This window comes from Bicyclus anynana, chromosome 6, assembly GCF_947172395.1.
Source record: "Bicyclus anynana chromosome 6, ilBicAnyn1.1, whole genome shotgun sequence".
Lineage (NCBI taxonomy): Eukaryota > Metazoa > Arthropoda > Insecta > Lepidoptera > Nymphalidae > Bicyclus > Bicyclus anynana.
The window spans coordinates 9,847,626-9,875,209 of record NC_069088.1 but is presented as its reverse complement, the minus strand read 5'-3'; the positions used below and the strand labels follow the sequence as shown (position 1 = coordinate 9,875,209).

Here is a 27,584-nt window from a genome sequence, read left to right as displayed (position 1 = left end):
CATATTGTATGAAAATAAGTGAATGTGGGTCTTCTCTTGGTCTTGTGTGAACCGGGTATGGGCATCGAAGTCTTCGTCCTTACCTGGTTAAGCGCGGGGAGCCTTTGCTTCCGCAGCGGCGGTCAGTAATAAATATCGACGTCCTGAGACTAACACCTAATGCTGATACAGGCGTCACTGCAACGCTTCTTGTCTCTGATTTGAAAGCGTCGACCGCTGTACGGACGTCCTTTACCTCGCGAGCTCACGACGAAATCGACGCTGAATACAGAAATCGACACCAGGATGCAGGACGTTGCCAATCATATCGACTTCGCGGGACTCCCTGTAGAACTATTATGATGCGCGCCACTAACAATATTTTATACCACTAGAGATAGGGTGTAAAAAACTGAGGCGGACAAATGTGGCTAATTGTCTTAATTTCATTTAGTCATGTATTAAATAACGGAAGTTATTTAAACAAACATAAATATTGTCTTCAATGTCGAGTTGTGTGTTCATCAGGAAGTATAAAAACTTATATATGTAATAAATAATGTAAGTAAACACAAAATTGTACATGTGTGCTCTCAGTGCAGTAGAATTCGGATCACTTTTTATTTTGTTTTAAGAGAAAATATCATAGTCGACCAACAGCGGCCGATTCGGAAATATAACTCTATTTCATCCTATTGCAACGAATGTCATTTTTAACCGACTTCCAAAAAGGAGGAGGTTCTACGTTCGGCTGTATGTATGTTTTTTTTTTTTTTTTTTTTTTTTATGTATGTCCAGCGATAATTCCGTCAATTATGGACCGATTTTGAAAATTCTTTTTTTGTTTTGTAGGGTTTACTTCCAGGGTGGTCCCATTTTTTTCTTGTGAGGATCTGATGATGGCATCCTGGAGAAATTGAGGGGAACTTTCGAAAGTTGTAGAGACGGCTAGTACGTTTGTTAGTGTTTCCATAAGGTATTTTAAACCACTACAACTTTATGAAGGTTTGGAGTTGGTCTGATGATGGAGCCGAAACACAGACGATGGAACTCGTCAAGGATTTACAGCAGTCACCTTTTGTTTGGGCTTGATTAATGTGTATTGATGAGTACTTTCCACCTATATGGGTTGTGACTGTATTAAGGGTCTGGTGATGAAGACGAGGGACAGTGAAGAGAACTCCTCGACGGTTCACAGTAGCTACCTTGTGTTTGGACTTGATAAATTTGTATTGATGAGAACTTACCACCTAGATGGATTGTGACTGTATTAATGGTCTAATGATGAAGACGAGGGACAGTGAAGAGAACTCCTCGACGGTTCACAGTAGCTACCTTGTGTTTGGACTTGATAAATTTGTATTGATGAGAAATTTCCACCTAGAAGGATTGTGACTGTATTAAGGGTCTGGTGATGAAGACGAGGGACAGTGAAGAGAACTCCTCGACGGTTCACAGTAGCTACCTTGTGTTTGGACTTGATAAATTTGTATTGATGAGAACTTACCACCTAGATGGATTGTGACTGTATTAAGGATCTGATGATGAAGACGAGGGACAGTGAAGAGAACTCCTCGACGGTTCACAGTAGCTACCTTGTGTTTGGACTTGATAAATTTGTATTGATGAGAACTTTCCACCTAGAAGGATTGTGACTGTATTAAGGGTCTGGTGATGAAGACGAGGGACATTGAAGAGAACTCCTCGACGGTTCACAGTAGCTACCTTGTGTTTGGACTTGATAAATTTGTATTGATGAGAACTTTCCACCTAGATGGATTGTGACTGTATTAAGGGTCTGATGATGAAGACGAGGGACAGTGAAGAGAACTCCTCGACGGTTCACAGTAGCTACCTTGTGTTTGGACTTGATAAATTTGTATTGATGAGAACTTTTCACTTAGATAGGTTGTGACTGTACACACGCAGTGGGTATGCTAACACTAAAAATAAAAAAATAAAAATTTTAATAAAAAAAATTCAACCGACTTCCAACTCAAAAAATATCTTTAACTAAAAAGCAAAAAATAACATCCTACCTATGTGCTACCTTCTGATCAGTTTGAAGGCGGTGCCAAGCCAGTGATGATTTAATTAAATACGTTTAAACTACAAAATTTCTTTGGTTTTTCCAGAAACAGCTTTAATTAAAACACGACACTGGCTTGGCACCGCCTTCAAACTAATCAGAAGGTAGCACATAGGTAGGATGTTATTTTTTGCTTTTTAGTTAAAGATATTTTTTGAGTTGGAAGTCGGTTGAATTTTTTTTATTAAAATTTTTATCTTCATGAAACAGACGGCAGCGCGCATCTTAAGCCTAATGGATATGACATCTAAGCCCATAAGACCAAGGTGAAAAAAGATCGCCAAGTGGACAGAATAAAGGTGGCCCTGTAAAATGAATCAGTGCTTATAAGCGTAGGTACATCACTCTTCAAGTATGGTGACGACGCCCACGTGGACGCCGAATAAAAGTGAGCTATTCCTATCTGTTCCCGTCCAAATAACCAGTTTAAGATCCTTTAGTCCTGTCTTAAGCTGTCGAAGGAATTTTAGGCGTTAAATAATCACCACCAAGGAAGCAAGTTTTCCAGCGCTTTACCTGGACAGAGGTTGACGACGAGGCTTGTAGGTACCCCCACCAGGCTCATCCGGAAAGAGAAGTCCCACACATCTTCGTAGAATATTTTTTTCGTGATATTCCACAAAATAAAAATATTCCATACCTATATTATAAATCCGTTATTTAACGTTTTAAAATAATCTGCTGATCTGCAGGATATTTAGATCCATTGAGACGCTTAATTACACCAATTATTGCTCACAACTAATTTTATAGTATAACCTACCTATATTTTTTCTATTTCTTTAACATTTTTACATATTTAAGGATATAATATAACCTAATTATTCTATATAGTTTATTGGTAACAGTTTAAGTATTTTAACTCTGAAAAATATATCTTTGTTATTATGGACAACCTACCTATTTAATACAGCAGACAGGATTATTAAGTTTTATTAGACAAGTTTTTGTAGAGATATCAAAACTAATGAGTGGTTGTCCGGTACAATTTCTGCTTTTCCGTGAAATTGAAATCCCATTATCTATTCCTGCCTTATCTTATGCTATCTTTTATCAGAGTTCCTGTTTTGATGGATATTATTTTTATTGGATAAGTTATACAAACAGCTTAAAACTGAGGTAATCTGGAAACAATTTTACTGACACTATTACAAAGTACCTAGTACGAAGTCCATCTTATTAAAATGAAGCAAAATAATCAACGATACACATATATAGCTCTTTCACAGACATTGATCTGTGTGTGTGTGTGTGTGATTATTATATAAGTCGTGATAGCTCAGTGGATATGACCTCTGCCTCCTATTCCGGAGGGTGTGGGTTCGAATTCGGTCGGGGCATGCACCTCCAACTTTTCAGTGCACACAGCATTTTAAGAAATTAAATATTACGTGTCTCAAACGGTGAAGGAAAAACATCTTGAGGAAACCTGCATACGAGAGAGTTTTCTTAATTCTCTTCGTGTGTGAAGTCTGCCAATCCGCATTGGGCCAGCATGGTGGACTATTGGCCTAACCCCTCTCGTTCTGAGAGGACTCGAACTCAGCAGTGAGCCGAATATGGGTTGATAATGATGATGTATCAAATATAAAATGTCAATACTTAGTCCACATACTTAATATAACGTAGATACATACTTTTTACTGAGATCAGTGAGATAATCTGGCTTGGACATTGCTATTATTTGCTAGGACAATATATTGTCAATATGAGACGATAAAAAATGTTTATTACAGAAATAATTTCCGTATTTGTTATTTCTGTCAGCTAAGTAGAGCAGTTACACACTAGCGCTACAATAAACGCACCGTTTTACAAGTAAGGAACACAAATTATAAACTATAGAGTAAGTCAGCGAACATTTTCACGCTACATACAGAAGTAGTATAATCCCTACGCTCAGGTTATACAAAAAGTACGCTAAAGTTGAGACGGGTGAAGTGATGTCATGTGGATGGGAGATGCGCGCGGGGTGATACCCTGCCGCCACGCCCCTACGTAACCGGTGACACTTAAAATCTTAATGCACGATGTTCCGAAACGTCGTCATCACATCCGACTATACTTTTCTGACAATGTTTTTCTTTCTGTTGCCATCACACCTACAGTCGACAAGTCTTGACGATGTCTTGATTACGTTAAATGCTGATAACGACTAGTGTGAATCGACACTAAATCGTATATTATTGATTAACTTAGAAAAATAACATCAATTTGTACAGTACCTATAGATACGTGATTTTTACAATTCATTCATTCATTCATTATCAACCCATATTCGGCTCACTGCTGGGCTCGAGTCTCCTCTCAGAATGAGAGGGATTAGGCCAATAGTCCACCACGCTGGCCCAATGCGGATTGGCAGACTACACACACAGAATTCTCTGGTATCCAGGTTTCCTCACGATGTTTTCCTTCACCGTTTGATACACGTGATATTTAATTTCTTAAAATGCACACAACTGAAAAGTTGGAGGCGCATGCCTCGGGCCGGATTCGAACCCACACCCTCCGGAGTCAGAGGCAGAGGTCATATCCACTGGGCTATCACGGCTCCCAATTTACAATACTAGCTTCAAATTGACAACTCAACTTTACACCAAATTACTTTTTCTCAAACATGCTTGGAAATTTGAGCATTATTTTGACAACATTCTTCGAAATAAATCGAACTTCCTGTTCTGGTCGAGCAGCGGCCGGCAATAGTTGTATGAAAATCCATATCCATATCTGTCTTGTTTAGCGGCCAAATAAATTACTATGCAAAATCATATTTGTCGTGTAATTTAAAAATGGAACGATCTTCTACTCCGCAACATTGCGACCAAAGAAGTAACTTGTCAAAAGTTTGATTTAAATTTCGAACTGGATTGCACATAGAAAGCTGTTTAAAAACTATTGTTATTAGTTGGTCGTCAATTTCGCCATTGGTTTTAAATACTTTTGTATTTGACAAAATGAGTTCAAGTGAAGACAATAAGTGTGATATAATTATTGTACATTTAATTATTGTATTTTCAAATAAAAGTTCTGAATTGTGCTACTTGATTAAATTTCCGTGCATAATTTGAGAAAAGTACTATATAATAAGCCTTGCCCGCAACTAGGCATTGATGGTCTTACGTAAGTGTGCCTCGGCTTCGCCTCGGCCCGCATTCGCACGTTCGTCCATCAATGTCTCTCTTGCCGGCCGCTGCAGTAATGTACTATTTAAGACACTTTCGCATTTAAGAAAGGGTCTATTCGGCCAGGAATAGATATCGGAATATTTTTGTTGTAAATAAAGGTTAAAAGAAAAATCTTTTCTCATTGCACAATATTTGCTATAGATATATGTATATTTATTTATTTAACTGCGGTCGGATAACAACATAGAGCCCAATGCTTTATGCATAGGTTAATTATTATTGTCAGGGCAAAGGATTTCACTGTACAAGCAATTCCACATGGAATTATTACGTGAAAGACTCTACAACTTGCTAACAGTATTGGGTGTTTCTAAACGTAATAAATCTATGTATAAGTCGCGCCATTCTAGAATAGATAATTTAAAAATGGCGGCCGATATCGTGGCATCTCACAGTCACACCCATCACGCAGGCGTCTCTATTTCACCCCATACGCTGAGAAACTGTCGTTTTGCGTTCATTTATTTATATTTTATTTTTCACACACGTAGAGAGTTTAAAAAATTCTCAGGTATGTAAACAATATTTTTATTTTAACTTTTGAGACACGTGATATTTAATTTCTTAAAATGCCCATAACTGAAAAGGTGTATGTCACAGACCGGATTTCAACCTACGCTATTCGAATCGAAGGCAGAGGTCCACAGATTAAGCGGTAACTAGATTTATAAAGTGCCAATTCTTTGTATTGAACCCAGCGTACCCAGGAGCGTGGCCTAAATGGCTGTTTAATATTTAGTGAAAAATGAAATATGTCACCCTAACTTTAGAGTTGAATATTATTTATTCCTTTTGTCACCGGACCTTGTGTCCTTTTGGACCGTTGACCACCGGTCGAAGGTGATGCATGGACCGCGGCGGGAAAGGGGATCTCAACGTCGTGTGTCGTCCAGCCCCAGAAGGGGGAGAGTGAGTATCAAGGGACAAGGAGCGAAAAGAGAAAATAACTTGTAGGGAGTCAAGAAGGCGTCCCGGGAACACGCAAAGAGCAAGTACCGGGTTCGCCCTCCCTCGATTCGGCCCAAATTACCGAGAGGTTGAATGGGCCATGGGAGGTGGTGGGTTGTCCCTATTCCTTTTATCACAGAACAAAACAAGACAGCTAGTACAAGCGCAGACACGCTTGCGATGTTCCGCACACCCGGGTGTACGCGGGCTACGCCCCCTTGCTACTTCTATTGCTAAAAACGTTAGCTTTTAGCGTTGTTTGTTATAATACCGTCCACTATTTCTACATAGACTATTCTCGAATGGGTCAGCTTGTGAGTAGTCGGTGTCTAGCTTCGGTCGGCGGAGGGGCGGCGCGCGCTGCGCTGCGGGATCACGAACTCGGCGTGACGCGGCGCGGTGAAGGGGTTGCTGGAGGGGAAGGGGCCCACGGAGCCCTGCCGCGCCAGCCCGCCGCGACGCGCAGGGCTCGACGTCGGCGAACTGCTGACAAACATTCAAAACATTCATCAAAATCAAAATCGAAATTCATTCATTTCAAACCAGCGGACGCCCGCGACTACGTCCGCCTTTAGACCTTCTTAATCCGACCCTGTCGCAAAATCCGTTCTTAGCGGACGTCTACTATGTATAAACTACCTCCCTGCCAAATTTTATCTTCGTTCGTCATGCGGTTTTCGAGATTTCGTGAAGCTAAAACCAAGTTTGTGGGGTCGCCACCCTTGTCCCGCGGCCGCCATCTTGAAAATATGCTATGGTTTTTACGATATATCTCGTAAACTATTTATCTGATAAAAAAAGTTTTTAATATTCTTTTTAGCAAATTAAATTCTCTACAACTTTGGTTCAGTAACTTTTTATCGTAGAACAATAAATAAAAACCCCAAATATAATCATTCAATGGACTATCTACCTTTTTTCGCATTTATATATTAAGATAGAAGATAGATTCAGTTTACAAGCAATTTTGAAACGTCAAGTTTGACAAGTCTGGCAAGTTCGTTGATAACATTCCCAAAATATGCGGGTGACGGACGAAATAACTGCGCGGGTGTGAAATTGTGCGTGCGGGGAAGTGACGTGCATCAGTCGTGGGTTTCATTCATGGCTTCACGTCCCGTGCCTCGCGCGCAACATCGGGAGTGTTACGAACGAAGTTGTCAAGCTATACCTACCACTCTCTCGCAAACCGCCGGTTGAAGGAATTGAGAGGAATAAGCGTAATAGCGTAATAAAAAAATAATTAGGTCGGGAGCGTTATTATATCGTGTGGTTACCGGGGACTGGTGCTGATGTCCGCGGCGGCAGACATTTGTCTCGGCGGTAGCGCGGGCGGAGCCACGCCGCGCGCGCTCGCTCCCACGCGCGGAGGAATCTGCGCATTCGTTATACACATTGAATCCCAAGGGTGGAAATAACCCCTTATTAGTTTTATTGGGAATTAAAAATGTCTTTATTTCAATATTATACCACCTAACACAATATCTCCCATAATACGCTCTTTCAGTGGCATTATGCGATCGTATCACCCGCGTACCCGCGCCACGGAGGCTGTCAATAACTGCGAGGAATGTACTTTTGGCTTTTCCAATCTTTTTCGTAATCTTTTTTGTAGGCATATAACGTATCTTTATAAAATACTAGCGGACGCCCGCGATTTCATCCGCGTGTAATTCAGTTTTTCTGAAATCCCGCAGGAACCATGAATTTTTTTGGTAAAATTTATTTCCATTCCAAATTTCAGCTAAATCGCTTCAGCAGCCGCAGCGTAAAGGAGGAACAAACATACTTACACACACACAAACTATCGCTTAAATAAATAAATAAAATAAAAATAAAAAAGCCTTTTATTTCTTCTTATTTACAATTAATTAGGTGATAAGTAATTTAATTTGTTAATTGATAAATTAAGTAAGTTATAATTTTAAAATGATTATTTTCTTCCCTTTTATTTAAAAGAAGAACCCTTTACGGTGAAGGCCTCCTCCAGGTGCTGCCATTTTGATCGGTCTTTTGCCTTCAGTAGCCTGTTTTTGCCGGTGAAATTCATGATGTTGTCGACCCACCGATAACGTGGTCTGCCTCTGCCTCGTGATCCTTTAGGTCCCGGCCATTTCGTTATTCTGACAGTCCAGCGGTCATCTGTGAGTCGAGCGACATGTCCGGCCCATTTCCATTTGGCTTTCATTGCGAAGGTTAGGGCGTCGATTATTTTTGTTTTCTGCCTGATGATGGAGTGACGGATTTTGTGATTTTTTTTGATATTTGTTATGCTATAACTTTCGCTTATAAAATATGAATGTAAAGTGTGATAGTAGTAAGTACCGTGGGCGGGTCGTGCGGGCGCGGCGGACACGCCTGCGAGTGCGCGCGCGCGAGGCGCTGCTGCGGCGGCGTGGGTGGCGGCGGGCGGCGCGGCGGCAAGCTCTCCGTGCGCGTCGCCGCCGGCCGCTCTCTCTCCGCACTCTCTCGGCTCTCCGTGCGCTGCGCCGCCTGTCGCTCTCTCTCCGCACTCTCTCGGCCCTCCGCGCGCGCCTCAGCCGTCTGCGCGCCGTCCCGACTCTCTGCGCGGACCGGTTGCTCCGGCAGTAGCCTCGGCCTCTCGGGCAGAATGCGCGGCTGCCTGTCCGGTGGCAATCTTTGCCTCTCGGGAGGAACGTCGCTGGCTCTTATTTCCGACGGCCTTCTATCCACCTGTGAAAATTAAATTTACTTTTATAGCGCCTATGGTAAATAATACCCGGCGCGTCCACACGCACCGCCTTACACGTAGGTTGTTATCTTGAGACCGGCCCCTCGTCGGACATTGAGGCGGGCCTCAACCAGGCTAATTTCTGGAACGACTGAATCGATTTAAACGGACCTTTCGTTGGTTATTGTGCAATATATAGGTTACTTCATCCCAGAACCTTGGGTCCCTCAGGATTTATGAAAAACTCAATTTCACGCTACCGAAGATGCGTACGTCCGTTAGTGTATTATACAACAGTAGGCGACGACTATAGGTAGGTATTCAGTCTTTGGCATGCCGACTTCTCTTCTCTTCGGATGGGTGCCCCAGCCTACAAATGGCTACCCCAATGACCCTGACCGTTTTCACGGCAAGCGTCTGCCATCACAGTAAAGGTGTTTAACCCCGGAACTGTCTTCTGCACACCCCTGCGGGGGTGAGAGACGGATAATCACAATGTACCTGCACTGGTGGCTGGGCCTGCACGCGGGTGGCGTCAGTGTCAGCGGGCTGCGGCACAGGCGCGGTCGCGGAAGCGGGAGCGGGTGCGCTATCTGGCGCAGGCTGCACGCGCGCCGCTTGCTCTAAAATAGCTTTCTTCTGCTCCTGGCCCGCCGCGAAATACGAGAACACGCATAGCACCGCGTAACATATCTGATCTGCCTGATATTTAAAAAAATATATTATACATGTTACCTTCTCGCACTTACCTAGATATAAAAAAATAGTAAAACATTAATAAAATATGCAGCTCACAATTGGCTCAATATAAAAGACTAATCGTACAAACCTTTAATTAAAATTTACATTTCGAATTTGTATTTACAAAAATTGTGGTAGTATTTAAAATTAAAGTGTTAGCTTTCGTGTTCATATTAAAAATGTATGTGCTCTATTAATAAAAGACAAATACAACAAGAAATTAACAAAAGCAGTTCCGCACCCTCGAAAAATTAACCGAGACAAATGCGAGGAAAAGACAGCAAAGCGAGAAAAAGAGTTAAGTATAAATAGATATAAAATAAAAAAAAACAACACGTGTACATACATCAGAGTGAGTTATGAAACGTAAGGTGCATAATTCGGTTGATTCCCATTGACCTCGACAACTAGATAGTACCGAGTAAGCCATATTGAGAAGAAACGATGGAGATCAAGCACTACTTTCTCTGCCTACAACATAAAACAAGGATTCATGAACAAAATAAAAATTAAATAAAAGAAGATGAGGCGATGATAGATTGAACACTGCTGGTGCATTACTTACCATTATTGACTTGTATTTTCTCTGTATTATCTGTCTCGTTTTGGGATCTGCAAGAATAAATAAATTAATATTAGTCATGTAGTTAAAATTTCCAGTAATTACTAGTATTTTTTGTTTTAAAGTCCAATTAGAAACACTTGTAACTATACTAAAACCAAATTCAATGTGGAATGTTTATTTATTTAAAATATTGTTCTTTTTAAATATTATTTGAAAGATATCAACTATATGTAATTGTTCTAAGGTTATTTATTGTCATTAATTTAGGATTAAGTTAAAATGATTATTAGATGTGAAATGACTAGCGATTTATTTGTTTACCAACATTTCACATCGAGTTTGGCTTTAGTATAGGGACGTATGTACCTTGGAAAAAGCATAATATAAAAGGTAATAGAACCACTTACTAAATTCTTCTAAAACAAAGATACCGCCATTCTGAGTGAAGCATTTTCGTATGTGATCCAACCGCACGAAAAACTAGAAAGAAATTCATTCGATCAATTAATTTGATGAAAGTAGTTGTCGTCCTATTGTTGGATCTAAAACTTGAGGAATACCATGTCACTGAGACTTTTAATTGACTGTATCGGAAACGTGGAATAAAATTACAGAGTAAGTATAAAGTTACCCCACAATTTACAGGTAAGGGATATAATATGAAGGAAGATGTATTTGTTTACTAAAAAACTCCTTTATGTCTTTGAAATTTACAGTCTTTTCGATAAATTTTAAAGCGTGCCCAAGTCTTTCCTTTCTAATTGAGTGCACAATATAAATGCTAAGTTAGTGCACTATTTGCGTATAAGGTGCGTATCTGATTTTATAAAACATTTTTTTTTCTTAATTTATCTAACATTTATGTAAGTATAATTGCTATAAGGACAAATTGTATCGTATTCTTAACTTATAAATGTTGCTTTTTCCAATACTGCCAAAGCTTATTATATAGATTCATATTATTAATTAACTACCTAAGCTAAAGCTACCTAAACAGTCTTTGGTTAAAACATGACACTTCTTAACTTATCAAACACTACTCATCGATAGTGTACTATCCAAAATATATTTTTTCATTTTAATGTCATCATAACTATTCAGATATAAATAGTTATTAATAATATCATTTTTATTTTTATGAATAAAATACGTGTTATTTAATTTCCTATCAACATTTCGAATTTCATTGAAAATATTCATATATTTGACTGTAACAGAAAGTAAACAGTGCGCAAAACATACAGTTGCCTACTATACCAACTAAAAATAATTAGGTACTTAAAAGTTTGAACATACAAAAATAATTTTCATATTTCTCTGTCTGTCCTCAACAAGACAAGTCCTACTTAAGTAGACCTAGAGTCAAGGTGAAATCTAATCGTAGACTGAATTAGATATGTTTATTTTCAAGAACTAAATTTGACGCGGGCTAAAACTAGATACCTAATATGAATGACTTTTGTGTATATCTATTAGATTTTCTACGAATGTGCTTAATTAAAATAAAATCTAAAGAAAAGTATATAAATATGCATGTACCTAAAAGTAAAACTACGTTAAATTCAAGTATTTCTATTTGTACCTAGCTAATAGGTAGATATTTAAAACTACGTGTAGAATTAACGTTGAATGAGCAAAATGAAGCGTACAACCAAACTAACGCACATTGAGATATAAACATTTTGCCAAAAAAGTATTCAATATGAAAGTATAATAAGCATCTCATAAAAAATGCGTCATTTGTCATATTAATGGGTTATAACAAGAATGTTGAAATGAAACATGCAGGAATCCATTTTTAAAGGGACAGAAGTTTGAACACTCGCTTTAAAATGTTTGTCAACGTTTAAAAGTTATAAAGTGCGCCTTTGACTGTTTGAAAGTGAAGCTAAGGCAACCGCGGCTGTGGTGTGCAAGCGCGAGCTCCGGCGGGTGGCGAGGGGCGGGAGTGATGCGGTGCGAGGGGCGAGGACGTGCGGTCGAGGAGCGAGGACGTGCGGTCGAGGAGCGAGGACGTGCGGTCGAGGAGCCGAGGACGTGCGGTCGAGGAGGTGGCAGGCGAGGGCGGGCCGCAGGGCGCGCCAGAACTTGTGAGATGGCAAGTGCTCTACGACTGACCTCATGACTGCGTCGCTGAGCCTTGGCTCGTGACGCTCGCTCGGGTTCGGTGGAGGGACCGACTAACTCAGCACGTGGTGCGAATGAGAGATCGAAACCGCTCGCCGGACGATCCGTGATACGAATGCAAGCTATCGGGTGCGATAATGAACAAATAAACAAAGGGCCTCTATGTGCATGCACGAACGCGCGGGCGCTCGCCGCACTCGGGATAACTAAAACAACGCTAACAACGGCTAAAACAATCGGAAAGCCTCAAACTACAAGTAAAGCCCTACGACCTCGGACGATCATCGCTACCGTGCACGCGACGCGACCGCGACGATCGCGAGGTCGCAAAGGTCGCGTCGATCGTCGTAGGAGCCAGCCATTACTAGGTTATGAACCACTGAGTACCTCGAAATCCTTCAGCGCAGCGGCGCGGGTTCGGCGGGTCCGGGAAGGGTAGAAACAGACAAAAAGAAGATATTAGTTGAGGGCGGCCGAGCGCGTGTCAAGGACCATCTCAAAAGTTCCTAGCGCAGCGGAAGGGCGCGGGCCGGCCGTGGCACACATAGCACATGCACAAATTATATGAAGTAGGTATATACGTCAATCAGATGGACAACGGTCAACCTTAAAATGTAATAAAATAACTAACTATTACATCAAATTAATAATTGATAAAAAGAAGATAAAACACGATATCCGTTCAACATAAGCTAAGTATATTCAATTTCGAACGTAGTTAGAAATAAGAAAAAATACGAGAACATGATTAGCACAGTGATATCAAATATAATATTGAAAGTACACATGAAATCATAAACAACATTAGAAATAGGAAAGTTTGAGTGGTCCTTGCTAGGTTTTTTCATTCAATACTTCAAAGATAGTTTACATGTTGAATCTGTCGGGGCGTCTATGAGTCGATGGTGTTGTGTTAGCGATGTAGCTGATAGATACTGCTCCTCACGTACCACATGAATGCCGAAGCTTAACAATGTACGGAGGTGAGATGTTGCAATGCGCTAAACTTCATCTGCACAATACTCAGACATAAAAGCTTTGGCCAGCGCGGGACGTCTTCAATTATTATTATCATAGATTGTCGCACGGATGCCCTTGCGCGACATTCTATTCTAACTTTGTTCATCCGAGACAAATCCCAAAAATAAAGCATGAACACTGAAAAAAACAACTTACCTGACCACATTACTGTATGACAATACCAAAACTGAAGCTGTGTCAACATAATTATATTATTCAGATTTTGGTTCATCATTCTGATATACGTAAAAGCTGACGAAAATATTTAGAAAATCCTATCTACAAAAGTAAAGACCTACCTTGCTGTGGTGGAACAGGAGTCCGACGCCTTCCATGCACACCTTTGAAAAATGTTAATATCATTAGGTATACGTATTCATATAATAGAAAAAGATATACTGTATATGGCCATACTGTGTATAGACCATGTTATTTGCCCAGGGAGGCAGAAAGTCATGCGAGAGATGTGTCTTATTTACTTAGAAGAAAATAGACCTAAAACTTTTAATTTTACAGTTTATTTTCGTCATCACAGTCAAAAATAGAGCTCTTAGACAATGTAGAGGATAGTTTGTAAAATAATGGAATAAAGATGAAGTATTTAAAAACAAATATACTAATTGTCTGAGTACTCGAGTTTCACAACATATATTATTTTCAAATCCCTAGTCGAAAGATAGCCTTTGTAATAGAATCTCATGTGCCTTTGTCATAAAAGTATATTACAGCTATTATATAAATAAAAGTGTGTTTTTTTACTTTGTTTTTACTCTTTTTTATCTATGTCTTGTTGATTCTGATAAGCTTGTACGCAGCGCCGGACCGAGGTAAATTTTAGAATGGAGCGAGATCCAATTATGGCGCCTTTCGCGCACGTAAATTCATCACATAAATTTCTTTTCGATCTTGTCTTTACCATTTCGGCGCCCCCTAGGATTTGGCGCCTGGAGCGACCGCTCCTTTCGCCGTATGGACGGTCCAGCCCTGCTTGTACGTATAATAAACGTGAAACGTTTCATAAGCAATATACGACAACTACATAATATATAACGTTAACGTATTTCAAGTGACACCTAAATACTTATAAAGGAATCAGAATTATTGTCACGGCACATATTGTGTAAACTGTACGTAAAAGCTGGAATTTAAAATTACAAACAGATATTTCAATTTCATAAAAACAGTAGCAGATTCCCCGCGATTTCACCAGCGTACCTATAGTTTCCGCTCTCCGGGTATAAAATATAGCCCACGTTATTCGCTGATAAAGAATCTTCCATTGGTGAAAGAATTTTTCAAATCAGTCCAGTAGTTTTAGAGCCTATTCAATGCCAACAGAAATAAGAGTGAATTTTTTCTAGGCACCTTTTAGGAAAGCGAGTTCCACCATAGGCTGCGTTATTGCTTACCTTCCATCAGACTCGATTGCAGCTGAGTGCTGGTCTATATATTGGCTTGGAGTTTCTCTGCGTGATCAAATCAGAAATGAGGAGATCCGCAGAAGAGCCAACGTCACTGACATAGCTCAATGAGTCGCGAAGCTGAAGTGATAATGGCCAGGGCACATAGTTCGAAGAGCCGATGGACGTTGGGGTCCCAAGGTGCTAGAATGGCGACCCCGCACAAAGAAAGCGCAGTGTTGGTCGACCCCTCACTAGGTGAACTGAGGACATCAAGCGGGTTGTAGCGAGCCGCTGGATGCTGGCGGCTTGACACTGTTTTATTTGGAAGTCCATACAAGAGGCCTATGTTGAACAGTGGATGTCCATCCGCTGTTAATAATGATGATGATGGACAAATTCTAATAAAACTTGTTACAGTCGAATATTACATCGACGAGTATAAAATAGCGGAATCACACCCCAGCACAGTTTATAAGTGGTGTACCCAAAAATGTAATACTATGGATAAGTCACTAGCGCGTCAAAACTGAGGTGAACAAAAGCGTCTAATTGTCTTTTTTTTTAAAGAATATTTGCCATATCTTTTTTTTTATATGACCAATATTTCCATTCCCATCCAATTAGTTGGAAAATACTGTATTAGGGTGGGTACGACAACAGTCCAACGGGACGGGGATCGAACTACCACCCCTCGGTCATGAGTCCGACCGCTCTGACAGCGAGCTATTGAGGCTACAAAATTGTCTTCATTTTATAAATCGCATAGCAAACATTTATTGTACACAATGTCGAGTTGTGTGCTCAAAAAGTGTTAAAAACTATACATACATAAATATATTATAATAGAATTAAACACAAAATTATGCATGTGTGCGCTGGTGGTGCGCTAAATTCGGACCACTTTTTGCGGTGATTTTGTAGGCATGTAACATATCTATAGTATAAAATATCATTGGGTGTACCTGTATGAGGCCTCCCTCCCCGGTGGCGCAGTCCTGCACGGGGAACTCTCCCCCCAGCTCGGCTGCGTCCTGCCGCCGCCCACTTTTTTCCATCGCCTCTTTGATACAGTAATATAGCGCTTTGCACTGCATAAGGTCGGACAAAAGTTAGTTACACAATGTTTCATTATCAATTAAACATTATCAAAATAAATATTATCATAAACCCATTAAATAGCCACTAAATTAAAGTACTTATTAGGTTTCGCTAATAAGTACTTTAATTTACTGTGTAAAAAATATAATTCTCTACAGATATAAAGAATTAATAAGGAAAAATTCTTACCTTCTTAGTATAATATTTATGTAGTTGCGTTTGTCCACCGTTCTTTCTCCAAAGGCACAAAACTCGTATTTTGGGACTATACGTCATATTCACCAGACGTTCATACCACCACCTCTCTACTATTGTTCCTGTAAATAATAATAAAACCATTATTCAGTGCTCAGGACTTCGAACATTTTTTTAAAGAGAGAATCATTTTTACTGAAGGAATGAAAAATACAAATTATTTATATTATTAATAATTAAAAAGTATTGTTAATTAACAGATTAGAATAAGTAATAATATTTAAAAAAGAAAAAAATAATATCACACAAAAAATTTATTACGGTGTTTGGCTGTTACAGCTTTGGAAGGTTGCCTTTGGGACTAGCGGGTAAAAAGGTTAAATTCCTTAAACGTTATTATTTTTATATTTGCTTCGTGATTATATTGAGACTGACGTTTCCCGTGTTGCTCAACAAACGAATGTATATTACCCTGCGTGGAGCGAAGCACGAGCCCGTCATGGCGCACCTCCATGAACCTCAGCGCGCCCGCCGCGTCGCCCTCGTGTACGGTAAACGTGGCGCGCCGCACCGCGCGCGAGCCTAGCGCCTTCAGACTTATGTCGTTCCCGTGCTGGGAAATAAATGACACTCAATTATTTATCGGTTTATCAAAATTAAGTTAACAGTAACTATACTCCAGCCGTTCTTGATGAATACTGTTTACCAACAAAGAAATTAGAAAAGAAAGGTGGAAAACTCATGTCATTTCATAACTTATTTATTTTAAATTATGTATGGTTTGTTTATAAAATGTTATTTAAAATATATTAGCCATATCTAATTGTTCTAAGCGTATTATTCTAATTTATTTATTTATGAACAAGTTAAGTATAATTATTATTAGTTGTGAAATGACTAGTGAATTATACGCTCATTTACAATTTGTTTGTTGGTAAACAGTACTCATCAAGAAAGGCTATGGTATAGCTGATTGAGTTTGCTATTTTCTTTTACATTTTTTAACGTATTATAAATCGATAAACATTAGCTGCACGCACGAAAGTGTCACGTTTCGCTTGAGCAGGTGAAATACAAAATACCAAGAGACCTAGAAGATTACCTCACAATTATTATTTTTAAAGACATAAACAGGAATGTAAAGAATATCGCGATCATAAAATCATTTCAAAAATTACCTTAGCTTTTTGGCTTTTTTCAATACATAATTAATCTATACAGCAAAATCAACCCAAAGGTAAAATTTTCTTATTGACGTATTAATTTTTTTGATATGAAAAATCTAAGGCTTGTGACGCATCTATCTGTATTCGACTCCATCCAATTATTCCAATGTTTTCTTATGACTTTATCACGTAAATTTATCGTCCGTAAACTTATTATATATATATAACCGTATTTTACAGACAACCAATTTGTTTTACAAGTACATAGGCCAGAGCTTGGCTGCAATAATGGTAAGCGATGATGCAGCTTATGATGGAACGCACTTGCCTAAAAGGTGAATAGGCGCCATTTCTTAATAATTAACAAAATAATAATGAGTTCAATAAATGTGTTCTAGTACTGTCACAATGAAAAAGTATTCGACTCACCAAATTGTGAACGACATCCAGTAAATGGTTGACTTCTTGGCTGTACACTAAGCCGATATGACTCTTAGCCAATAACCGTCGTACTTTATTTCGAACTATATCAGCTTCAACACCGAATAGAACCATCGCTGCAGTCAAATTATACAAAGCGGTCGATAGCAGTCTATCTTCTTCATGCTCGAGTCGTTTTCTCTCTGTCTCGCTCAGACATTTGTACCTTTCCATCATTTCATTCGGACCTTGGTCCATACCGATCATGTCCCGCTCTTGACTCACAGCATCTAAGAATGCATCCTCCCAAAACTGCATTTGGTCCCATAAATTTGATCTTTCTTTTCCTAGAAAATTTATAAGGGATTTGGCTCAGTGACAAAAATAAAACTATTTAATATTGTTGCTTGGACTTCGATCTCACTTAATTCAAGTAGTTGCATTTGCAAATTCAACCTTAAACTTAATCGTTAAGGTTGAATTTGCTCTGAATTTGGGATTTTATTGAATATTGGACTATATTTAAAGGGTTTAGGTAAAAATTTCTTTACTAAAATTCTAAAAATGTTAAAGCAAAATTGGCCTGTTTTTAAGTGAAATTTTCTACATGATTGTGCGTTCTTTTATTAAAAAAGGTCAATGTGCTTGGACAATAATTTAGGAGGTGAGTTAATAATGTTGCAATTGTGACAATGGCAGAAAGCTGTGTACTGCTCGGACTCTCGTTGTCATAACTATTCTTGTTAATTAAAGTTCGAGCCGTCCACATTTCTTGCTGTGTAATTCTTTATGGTACGCTTGGGATAGGCGGTGAGAGAGAGACTTTAGTGGAAAAGGTGAGTGTTAAAGACTTATTTAACCCCACAGCGTTCCAAAGTGCGTGACTCTACTCAAGGTCATTGTCTGCCATTCTAGGGTATTATTTTGGTTACAGTTTGGTTTGTTAATTAAGTTGTCTTGACAAATATTGTGAAACCTTTGTTCAACATTGGCTTTCTTATTTTTTAAATCCACTTTTGAAGCCTTCTGCTAAAACTGTTTTACCTATGAGTCCCTGGTAGAGGTAAGTGCGCGCTGTCTCAGGCGAGGTAAGCGGCGAGGTCGTGGGCACTCCGGCCATTGGGCGCCCGCTCAGCGACGACTTAGACGAATACGCACTTCCTGGCCGACCTTTGCCGCCCGGTCGACCCACCTGCCAATAGCACATTTATTATTAAGATATGACAAGGCATAGGCTGTCCGACTAAATGTTTTAATATGGTATCCGACGATTCACAGATACAGATTTCAAAAATAATCATTCTTGATTACATTTTTATTATTAAAAAATAACGTTAATACACACTCAGTCAGTCTAAAGTTAAATAAATAATAGTGAAACATTAGAAATTGAAAAGTCAGTAGCTACTCAAGTTTAATTTAAGCACACTTAAAACGGGTGTAAATAGGTGCATGCAGTAAAGTAATAACAGAGTAGCCGGCCTTATTTTAGTAATTTTTTTAGAAGATTTAACTAAAAAGTTCATAGCTCATTTTAGCTGCCCGGCCAAAGACAGGCATCTTTTAGTTAGTATTCTAGACTAAACGGTCTTCTTTATAAAAATGTATTAAGATTTAAACCTCATTTTTTTCAACGTAAAGTGGACCTAACCACTACTTTTTAAAGTTCACTTTACTTAGTAGAAAATTCAGGTTTAAATCTTAATCCACTTTTATAAATATGGCCAGAGACGTACTCCTTACTACATTTGCTAGCGAAACCAGATCACCTCACTAGCGAGCTGTTTAGGCTAGGCTTCAACGGACGGGGGCTTGCAATGAGCTAAGACTTTAATCAATTTTTCCAATAAATATCGATAGCATCATAAATGATAAAATAATGGCGACTTATCTATCAATCAGCACACGCGTTTTTACGTCTTTTTAAATAAAAAAAAACCTATATGAACTGGGTGAGTCAAAGACAGTTTGAATTTATGCGGCATACCTATCAGCTGCACTGAGACATCATGTTATTTCTGACGTATCAAAAGCGACCTATTATAGCTTGGCAAATTCGTTCGTAGCACTCCCGATGGTCCGCGCGGGCCGGAGGGCGTGTAGCGATGAATGAAAACCCCACGACTGATGCACCTCACTTAACAGCATGCACGAGTTCACACCACCGCAGTCTTTCCTCCCGTCGCCCGCATATCATGGAAGAGTCATCAACGAACTTGCCAAGCTATAAATACGTGCTGACAATATTTCTTTTGATGAAAATATACAGTAAGCGATATGGAAGATAAAATACGCGCTTGGGCGCGTGCTGATTAGTAGTTCGTATGCGACACTGCTATAGCATACCTAGACGAAGCTAAACGGACTAGGACTTACACTGAGGAACATGACGTCAGTATCAGAGAGATTAGACTTAAAAGAGGCGCGATGGTCGATTAGAGTGTTGCGGTTTGTGGTGATGGAGCCACTGTCGTCCGGCGAGTCCGACGACGCCGCCGCCTGCGCCACAAACACAGCTTACGATGGTGTCATCCATGGACGCAGGATTTTTCAATTATGTACGATGGAAACGAAAGAATTAGACGCTAGTCATTAGCATCTAATTCCCTACACCCGCGAAAGAATCTATACTATGTATAAAACCGAAAGGTCTCTCATCACGAAATATCGAAAACCGCTTCAAGTAAAAAGATGAAATTTGGTAGGGAGGTTATAGTTAGTAGACGTCCGGGCGAACGAAGTCACGGACGCCCGCAAGTTAGCGTAAATATTAGAACAATCTAACAGCTAAAATTAGGAAAAACTATAAGTCCTTATCGTTGATAGAAGTTTTAACACCATTTAGCATAAATACATATTGAAGAATACTCCGATTTTAGAACAGAACGGAAATAAAAATAGATTTATATACAAGGACTAAGTAATAGTTTCATGATATTTAATAGTATAAGAAGCTATGAATACTTAGATTTCATAACGAATATAAAAAGAAAGGTATACGATTTGCGCCATTAGCTGAAGCACACAACTTGTCCACAGAGAAAACTTTCAAAGAGTCTACCAACATAAAACACTCTTATTCATCAAGTATATATTCATAAAGTCATGCGTTATGTGGAAACATTTATGTTGATAGCGTGGATAATATTTACCAGCATAGAAAAGTACAGTCCAGCCGCTCAGACATTGCGTTTTTGACAGGTCGTGATCGAATGGAACAAACATATTCAATTAGAATTGCCTCATTTTTTGTCTCATCACTACAAAGACAAACAGTTGGCATATCCTTAAAACAGCGCGGTTCACCAACTTTGTACGCAATAGCTTGGCAAATTAGTTCGTAACACTCCCGATGGTCCGCGCGGGCCGGGGGGCGTGTAGCGATGAATGAAAACCCCACGACAGATGCACCTCACTTCCCCACACGAACGATTTCACACCCACGCAGTCTTTCCCCCCGTCGCCCGCATATAATGGGAGTGACATCAACGAACTTGCCAAGCTATAGTTCGAAGTAACATATAACATATCGCCCATTCGATCACGACCTGTCAGAAACGCATTTTCTGAGCGGCCGGACTTCAAGACATATTTTTGATTTGATGTAGCAGTTTGAGTGTTTCATGCATGCAGTTTAATATTTAATTCTTAATTATAACACATGACAACACTGACTTGCATTTTTCTACATTAAATTGAAATACTTACATCTGAATCAAAGGAAGATAATTTGCTAAATAGAAGATTCCTTTTTTGATTCAACATATCTTTGAAAATCTCTGTCGTACTTTGTGATTCGGTGGGGTCCATTTCTGGGTAATTTACAACGGGCACATCTAAACAAAAATATTGAAAGTCACTTATCTCCTCAACATATGATAAGAAAGAAAATACATTTTTAGTGTCCCAACAGTAGGTACATCCTATTTTACATATTATAACTGTCTGTGACACCAAACAGAAAGGGTTTACAACTCAGCATTTAACCGTTCATTGCAAAAACCCATATATATATACCCAGCGCCGATTTTTAGTAGAGACCCAGATGACGTCACAGCCAGTTAAAATGACTAATCAAAACTACTAACGATACTTTAAAATTTAAAAAAATATATATATAAAGTATGTGAATGAAGGTTATCATACCCGATGAGGAACTTTTTCTAGAAGATGGTGTTGATGATGGAGTTTCGATATCTTGCCGTCCATAATGGTCTGATAGAGCAGAGCCCGCCATGCCACCGTGCTCTAGCCCTGCGACCTCTTTACTCCAATAATGAGTGTGTGCCATCTCAGCCAGTTGGAAAACTGAAGCCATTCCACCGAGACCAAAGTTGGAATATGTGTGTTCCAAACCGTGGACTACTGCTTGTAGGACTTTCAGCATACCTTTCCACACTGGTTTACTGACAAACTGTACGAATAGAACAGTTAATTATTTAGTACTAAGTAAACTATACCTTAATAGATCACAGAATATTTATTAGATAGACAGGTCTGAGCCAACTTATCCTCAGAGTCAACAACAAGGGATCAATGGTAATTTTTTTTGCAATGTCAGAAATTAAACCATAAAAAACTCTACAAATGAAGATCGAAAAACCGTGTCACAAGGCATCTGTATAGTAGGCCAAACATATTTATGTAGATATAACTTAGTAATTTTAAATCCTTCGATAAATAAATATAGACAAAATAATAACTTACTGCATCATCTACTTTATCATTAGGCGATGTCTTTCTGTTGAAATTCTTATTCAGTTTGCTGAGCACCATATTTCTGTATGATTCGTCTTCCATTAGTTTCTTTAAGCGATTTAGTTTCAGCCATCCCACCCCCTCGCCTTCAAGAGCATGTTGTACTAACTGTAAGAAATCATCAAAAGTTGCAATCTAAAGGAAAATAGAAGCAATATAAACACTAAAACAAAATCTGTCTACCTTCATAAAGATTCAAAAAAGCCATTTTAAAATCGATACTAAGATAGTAACAGACGGAGGACGGAGGTCACTTATCTGTGTTAGTATAGAGATGCAAGGTCAATGCAGCTGTAAACCCTTTGGGATGACGTATTACTAAACGCTACAAAAAAGTACTCATAAAATTCAGGTAGGCCTGTTTCTCACTATTAACAGAGCGGGTAGTTGAGCCAAAAGTCGGTCGCCTAAGGGCCGCTGCGGACGCCTCCACAAGCTTCGATTTCCTACCCATCACTAAACGCTAGAAAGTACTCACGTCGTTCAGGAAGGCCTGGTTCTCACTGTTAACAGAGCGGGTAGTTGGCTGCGGCGAGGGAGGCACCGGGGACGCGTGGCGGATCAGCGGAGAACGCTGTACGAGTCCTCTAGCGCCTTGCGAGAAGGGCCCGAAAGTCGCTGCAAGCGGGGCCGGTGCGGGCGCCTCTACGGGCTTTGCTTGCTTTCCTACCCATGGCATAAAGAAACTTGATTGTATTCTCCTTTACTCGTATTTGGTACAAGCAGACGCGCCGCGGTCTCATCCACGTAGTTCTCTTTCCCATGGGAATACGGGGTTAAAATGCCCATGACACCCACAAATAACTACTACAGTACAGTGGTAGGTACTACTGATAAAAATATTTTCAAAATCAAGTCATTACCCCTAAAACCTTTACCTCTTTAATATTAGTATAGATTAAAATGTCATTATTATTTACTGTGAAAGGTACATTCACTATACTACTTTTTATAAGGTTTGGAATAAAAATCAGTTAAACCCTAGATAAATTCTAAGCATAATTTACCTAAGAAATTATAACTAATTGTCACATTTTCAGTCAAGTGACAAATAGAAACTAAATAGAAATAGTAAAATTAAAAGTCTAAATAATTTACTTACATGCGAGTATGCAAATTCACTAACCTTTAGATCCAAAGAAGTCACTGAACATGCTAGATGTGGAGGCAGCTAGACCGTTCAGATCAGAACTGATGTTAGAAAAGAAGTCTCGATGAGTAGTTGCTAGCAAATTGGTGGTCTGTAGCGCTGTCGAGTCTCTTCTGGAATTTTGGGCAGCAGCTCCATCTTGGCTCTCTCCCTGTACATAATATCACAAAACCATTTTGATATTTTATAGAGTCAACGAAAAATTTTACACCAATAAATATATGCTGTGTCCTTACACTACACACAAATATAAATTTAAATCGTAATATACACAAGTGTAAATTGAATTACAGTGAAACATTGATGCTCTAGAAGTATAAACACGCTAGATCTTGATCATATACTGACTTGATACTTTTGACAAAGGGGTAACGTTTAGCGAGGTCCTATGATAATTGGTCTGAGGTTTGATTTCAATGTTTCTCAAACGCGTCGTCTACAACAAATTACTCATTTAGCCATTTTAGTAAGCTTACATATTGAATTTATTAATACTTTCACAAAAAATTATTGCAAATACCTTCAATAGCCCTTTTTTCGCTGCAACTTCTTTGGCACTCTTTGTGAGATCTCCAAATGTTGATTTACTGACGTACGATAGATCTTCAAAAGTGTTTTTGCTCACAGCAGTAGCGGTCTTGCTGGCCTCTAGTGCTGATTTAGATGCTTCCTGCACACTTTTCGAAGCTTCTTCGGCCGCTTTCTTAGCGTGATGTGTTAGCTGAAATATTCATTTTACGTAAGTTATTGATTTAATACAATATTTTTTCAAACTAATTAAAATGCGGCATGAATCGCATTTACTGTATTAAAATTGTTTGAGGGTGAAATTTTGAAAATATCAGCTGTGGAATGCTGAAGCATGAAACGCTATTCGCTTTGTGGGTGACTGTGGATTGCGTACGTGGAATTTCGGAACATTTCGGAGCGGAGAAGTTGCCGGTGTCTTGAATTCCTAACAAAATGAAACTTTAAATATTTGTTTTTTGCACACATCGCCAATTACAATGCATATTGAAGTTGGTCCTTTGATTAGTAATTAAACTTGTAGAACGCAGATTTCATGCTATTTTTAGACATAGCGGACGGGCCAACCAATCTTAAATAGGAAAGCGTCGTCTTTATTACATCGATACAATTGATCATATTCGCTAGGACTAGATATTAATCTGCAATGCGTTACCCTGCACCAGTTAAGGTGAGGCATAATTGTTAAAGCCTCCTGTAATTTCCATTGTATTACTCAATTTGCCTATAATTAAAACCTAGGCTAATTTAGCCTGATTTTGAGTTCAATGTATGTAAACACAGATTGTCTTTAGATACATTGAATCCGAATCCGTAAGAATGAAGTATTATTTTTTTCACAAATACATCACATTCTACTCCAGAAACTCAGATTCAGAATCAAATTTATGTAGAAACGTTTTTAACACGTATAATTTATATTTATTTACATAAAATTATACTTTCCTTGTATTGGATTTTCGGTATGTATTAGTATGAACTAAATTATTTATTTTAAACACATAATAGGATAATACAAAATTACTTAATTTAAAATGCCTTTAATTCTTTATGTGGGACCCATGGTGTGAATGACGTGAGCTAAATACATATGTTCAATATATACATAATTCATATGTTATATATATTATATTCAAATGCAGTTATAACTATTCTTAAATTAGCTATTTTTTCTAATTCCGGGTGCTATTATCACTATGGTAAATGGTACTAATATATGCACGTGAAGATTTTATGTTAGCGTGAGAAATAATACTTCAAATATTTTAGAATGTATATAGAATATAGATATTTAAATGTATATATGTGTTAAAATGCGTTAGGTGCGAGTCTTCTACTCAAAATGTTCGCCGTTGCACCAAACAATAGAGATACCTTGTCGAAAGGCGCAAAAATATTCTTTTCCTCCGCTGGTGCTACTTTTCCTTTCTTCAAGGTTTTGGATCAAATGAACGAAAATAAATAAAACATTATAAATTGGGTTATTTGTTAATATTGTTTGCAGCTTTCACACAACTAGCCGACTTGAAGTTACTTTTTATTTTATTAAATTCTGCTTCCTTTTTGATGAAGACAAGTCGTCAAATATCATAAATTCATAAATCTTGGTTCGGATTTACACGTAGCGAAGCTATTGACATAATTTATTTACCCAACAACAGTAACTTTTAGTAATAACTTAACGTTTTTACTAGAACTCATATTAAACGAAAGTTCGACTTACTTACAATTTGTTAAATGCATTTGCCGTGCTTAAAGTCTACTTTAGAAATAACCGTGCAGCTACCTGCGCAATTAAGTGTATGTGTGCTTTAATTTGCATCAACTTCAGAAACGCAAATTTGCGTGATACAAACATACACGTGGGAATATATACAAATAATTCCTCCTCTTAGGGCCGATCTTCTTTTAAAAGTAAATGTAATAATAGGTATTATTTTACTTTTTTTTTAATTTAGACATTGTAGGTGATGAATATACCTTGTCCATATGAGCCAGTAAGCCCTCTTGACTGCTTTGACGAGTAGTTTCTCGCACCAATTCCTTTGCTTGCGCGGCAAATTGTTCAAGGAGCGAAGTCTGCGATGCCTGCCTCGATACACCAGTGTTTGAACTCTAAAATAAGGACACATAAATATTATCTTAGTATATTTGATGTGAGTCAAGGGAGTTGATGATGAGTCGACGAGTAACAGAGATGAATTGAGATGATAGACATGTTTTGCCGAAACCACTTAAGTGAGTCATGGGAAAAGAGGAGATGATGGTTATGATGAGGATGATGATGACGATGAATTACCTTGGGTCTCGAGTGCTGAGAGGTCTGTGCGGGTGGTTGCGAGGGGTGGTGCGAAGGGGCGCGCTGGGGGGAGCGCGGGCGACGCGACGCCACGGTGGCCGGCGTCGTAGTCGAGTTAGAGTCCGACTCTGGGCCTAGACTGCCGCTGTCGGTGTCCTATATGACAACCCCACTACTGTCACTAAGTGCTTATGAAAACTAAGAGAGTTCTTCAATGAGGGTTCTGGGACTTCTGGATAGTGACTGTTCTAGCAAATTGATTCAGAAAGAATCATATATTAATAGGATGCCGTGGCTAATGCTATCAACTAGAGCTAAAGCTCGCCATAGACAAGCCAAATGCTGCCAAAAAGGAGCCTAGTTAGCTGCCATATTAAAATATATAGAAGTTAGTTAACTTGGCTACTCTTGTATGTAATTATATATTTTTTTATTATTTATACAATATAGGCTTGCGCTTGACTAAAATTAAGCCTGATGGAAAGCTAAAATATGCCTATAATGTGTATCGAATATGAACAATGAAGGCAGTTACGGCGACAAAGTGAAATAGGTACATAGTAGTAGTAACTTTTTTTTTTTTATTCTTTACAAGTTAGCCCTTGACTACAATCTCACCTGATGGTAAGTGATGATGCAGTCTAAGATGGAAGCGGGCTAACTTGTTCGGAGGAGGATGAAAATCCACACCCCTTTCGGTTTCTACACGGCATCGTACCGGAACGCTAAATCGCTTGGCGGTACGTCTTTGCCGGTAGGGTGGTAACTAGCCACGGCCAAAGCCTCCCACCAGCCAGACCTGGACAAATTAAGAAAATCTCAATCTGCCCAGCCGGGGATCGAACCCAGGACCTCCGTTTTGTAAATCCACCGCGCATACCACTGCGCCACGGAGGCCGTCAAAAACCAGAAAGAAACAATTTTACGTCGTAAGTACAATTCAAATAGCTTATAATTCATATCTAGAATAATGAACATAGTATAGCAATCATGCAGAATGGTAATGATTACACTAGTAATAATTTGTAGTTTTGCACAAATCCTACTACCATCTTTAGCTTTTATTATTATAGATCAATAACTAAGTAATTAGTGATTTAAATTAGCGGGATTTAGCTTGTGTTAAAAATTTGATGAATGTTGAATGTTTGAACCTTCGAGGTAACATTTACAATTAACTAGTGGAACACTAACAACATTTCTAGTGCCATCTTACTA

At 38.9% G+C, this 27,584-nt stretch overlaps 1 protein-coding gene across 8 annotated transcripts in view; it reads right to left on the bottom strand.

Moving 5' to 3' along the window:
• Positions 1-5,387: 5,387 nt before the first annotated feature.
• Positions 5,388-27,584, bottom strand: part of LOC112056416 (MAP kinase-activating death domain protein) — a 43,625-nt gene continuing 21,428 nt past the window's right edge. For 2 of the 8 annotated variants that reach the window (XM_052882323.1, XM_052882325.1), the window contains 22 exons: positions 26,367-26,522; positions 26,048-26,182; positions 25,442-25,495; positions 24,060-24,260; positions 23,516-23,690; positions 22,868-23,055; positions 22,339-22,497; positions 21,778-22,045; positions 21,340-21,467; positions 20,008-20,130; positions 18,676-18,823; positions 17,641-17,978; positions 16,517-16,658; positions 16,040-16,167; positions 15,715-15,840; positions 13,649-13,690; positions 10,610-10,682; positions 10,203-10,249; positions 9,398-9,598; positions 8,530-8,898; positions 7,482-7,579; positions 5,388-6,690 (listed from right to left, as the gene is read on the bottom strand). In XM_052882323.1, the coding sequence (XP_052738283.1) occupies positions 6,534-6,690; positions 7,482-7,579; positions 8,530-8,898; positions 9,398-9,598; positions 10,203-10,249; positions 10,610-10,682; positions 13,649-13,690; positions 15,715-15,840; positions 16,040-16,167; positions 16,517-16,658; positions 17,641-17,978; positions 18,676-18,823; positions 20,008-20,130; positions 21,340-21,467; positions 21,778-22,045; positions 22,339-22,497; positions 22,868-23,055; positions 23,516-23,690; positions 24,060-24,260; positions 25,442-25,495; positions 26,048-26,182; positions 26,367-26,522 (3,456 nt within the window). In that variant the 3' untranslated portion in view covers positions 5,388-6,533. Of the gene's footprint in view, positions 6,691-7,481; positions 7,580-8,529; positions 8,899-9,397; positions 9,599-9,983; positions 10,109-10,202; positions 10,250-10,609; positions 10,683-13,648; positions 13,691-15,714; positions 15,841-16,039; positions 16,168-16,516; positions 16,659-17,640; positions 17,979-18,675; positions 18,824-20,007; positions 20,131-21,339; positions 21,468-21,777; positions 22,046-22,338; positions 22,498-22,867; positions 23,056-23,515; positions 23,691-24,059; positions 24,261-25,441; positions 25,496-26,047; positions 26,183-26,366; positions 26,523-27,584 lie in introns of those variants that run through there. The other 6 variants (XM_052882326.1, XM_052882331.1, XM_052882324.1 and 3 more) reach the window with 5 other exon arrangements.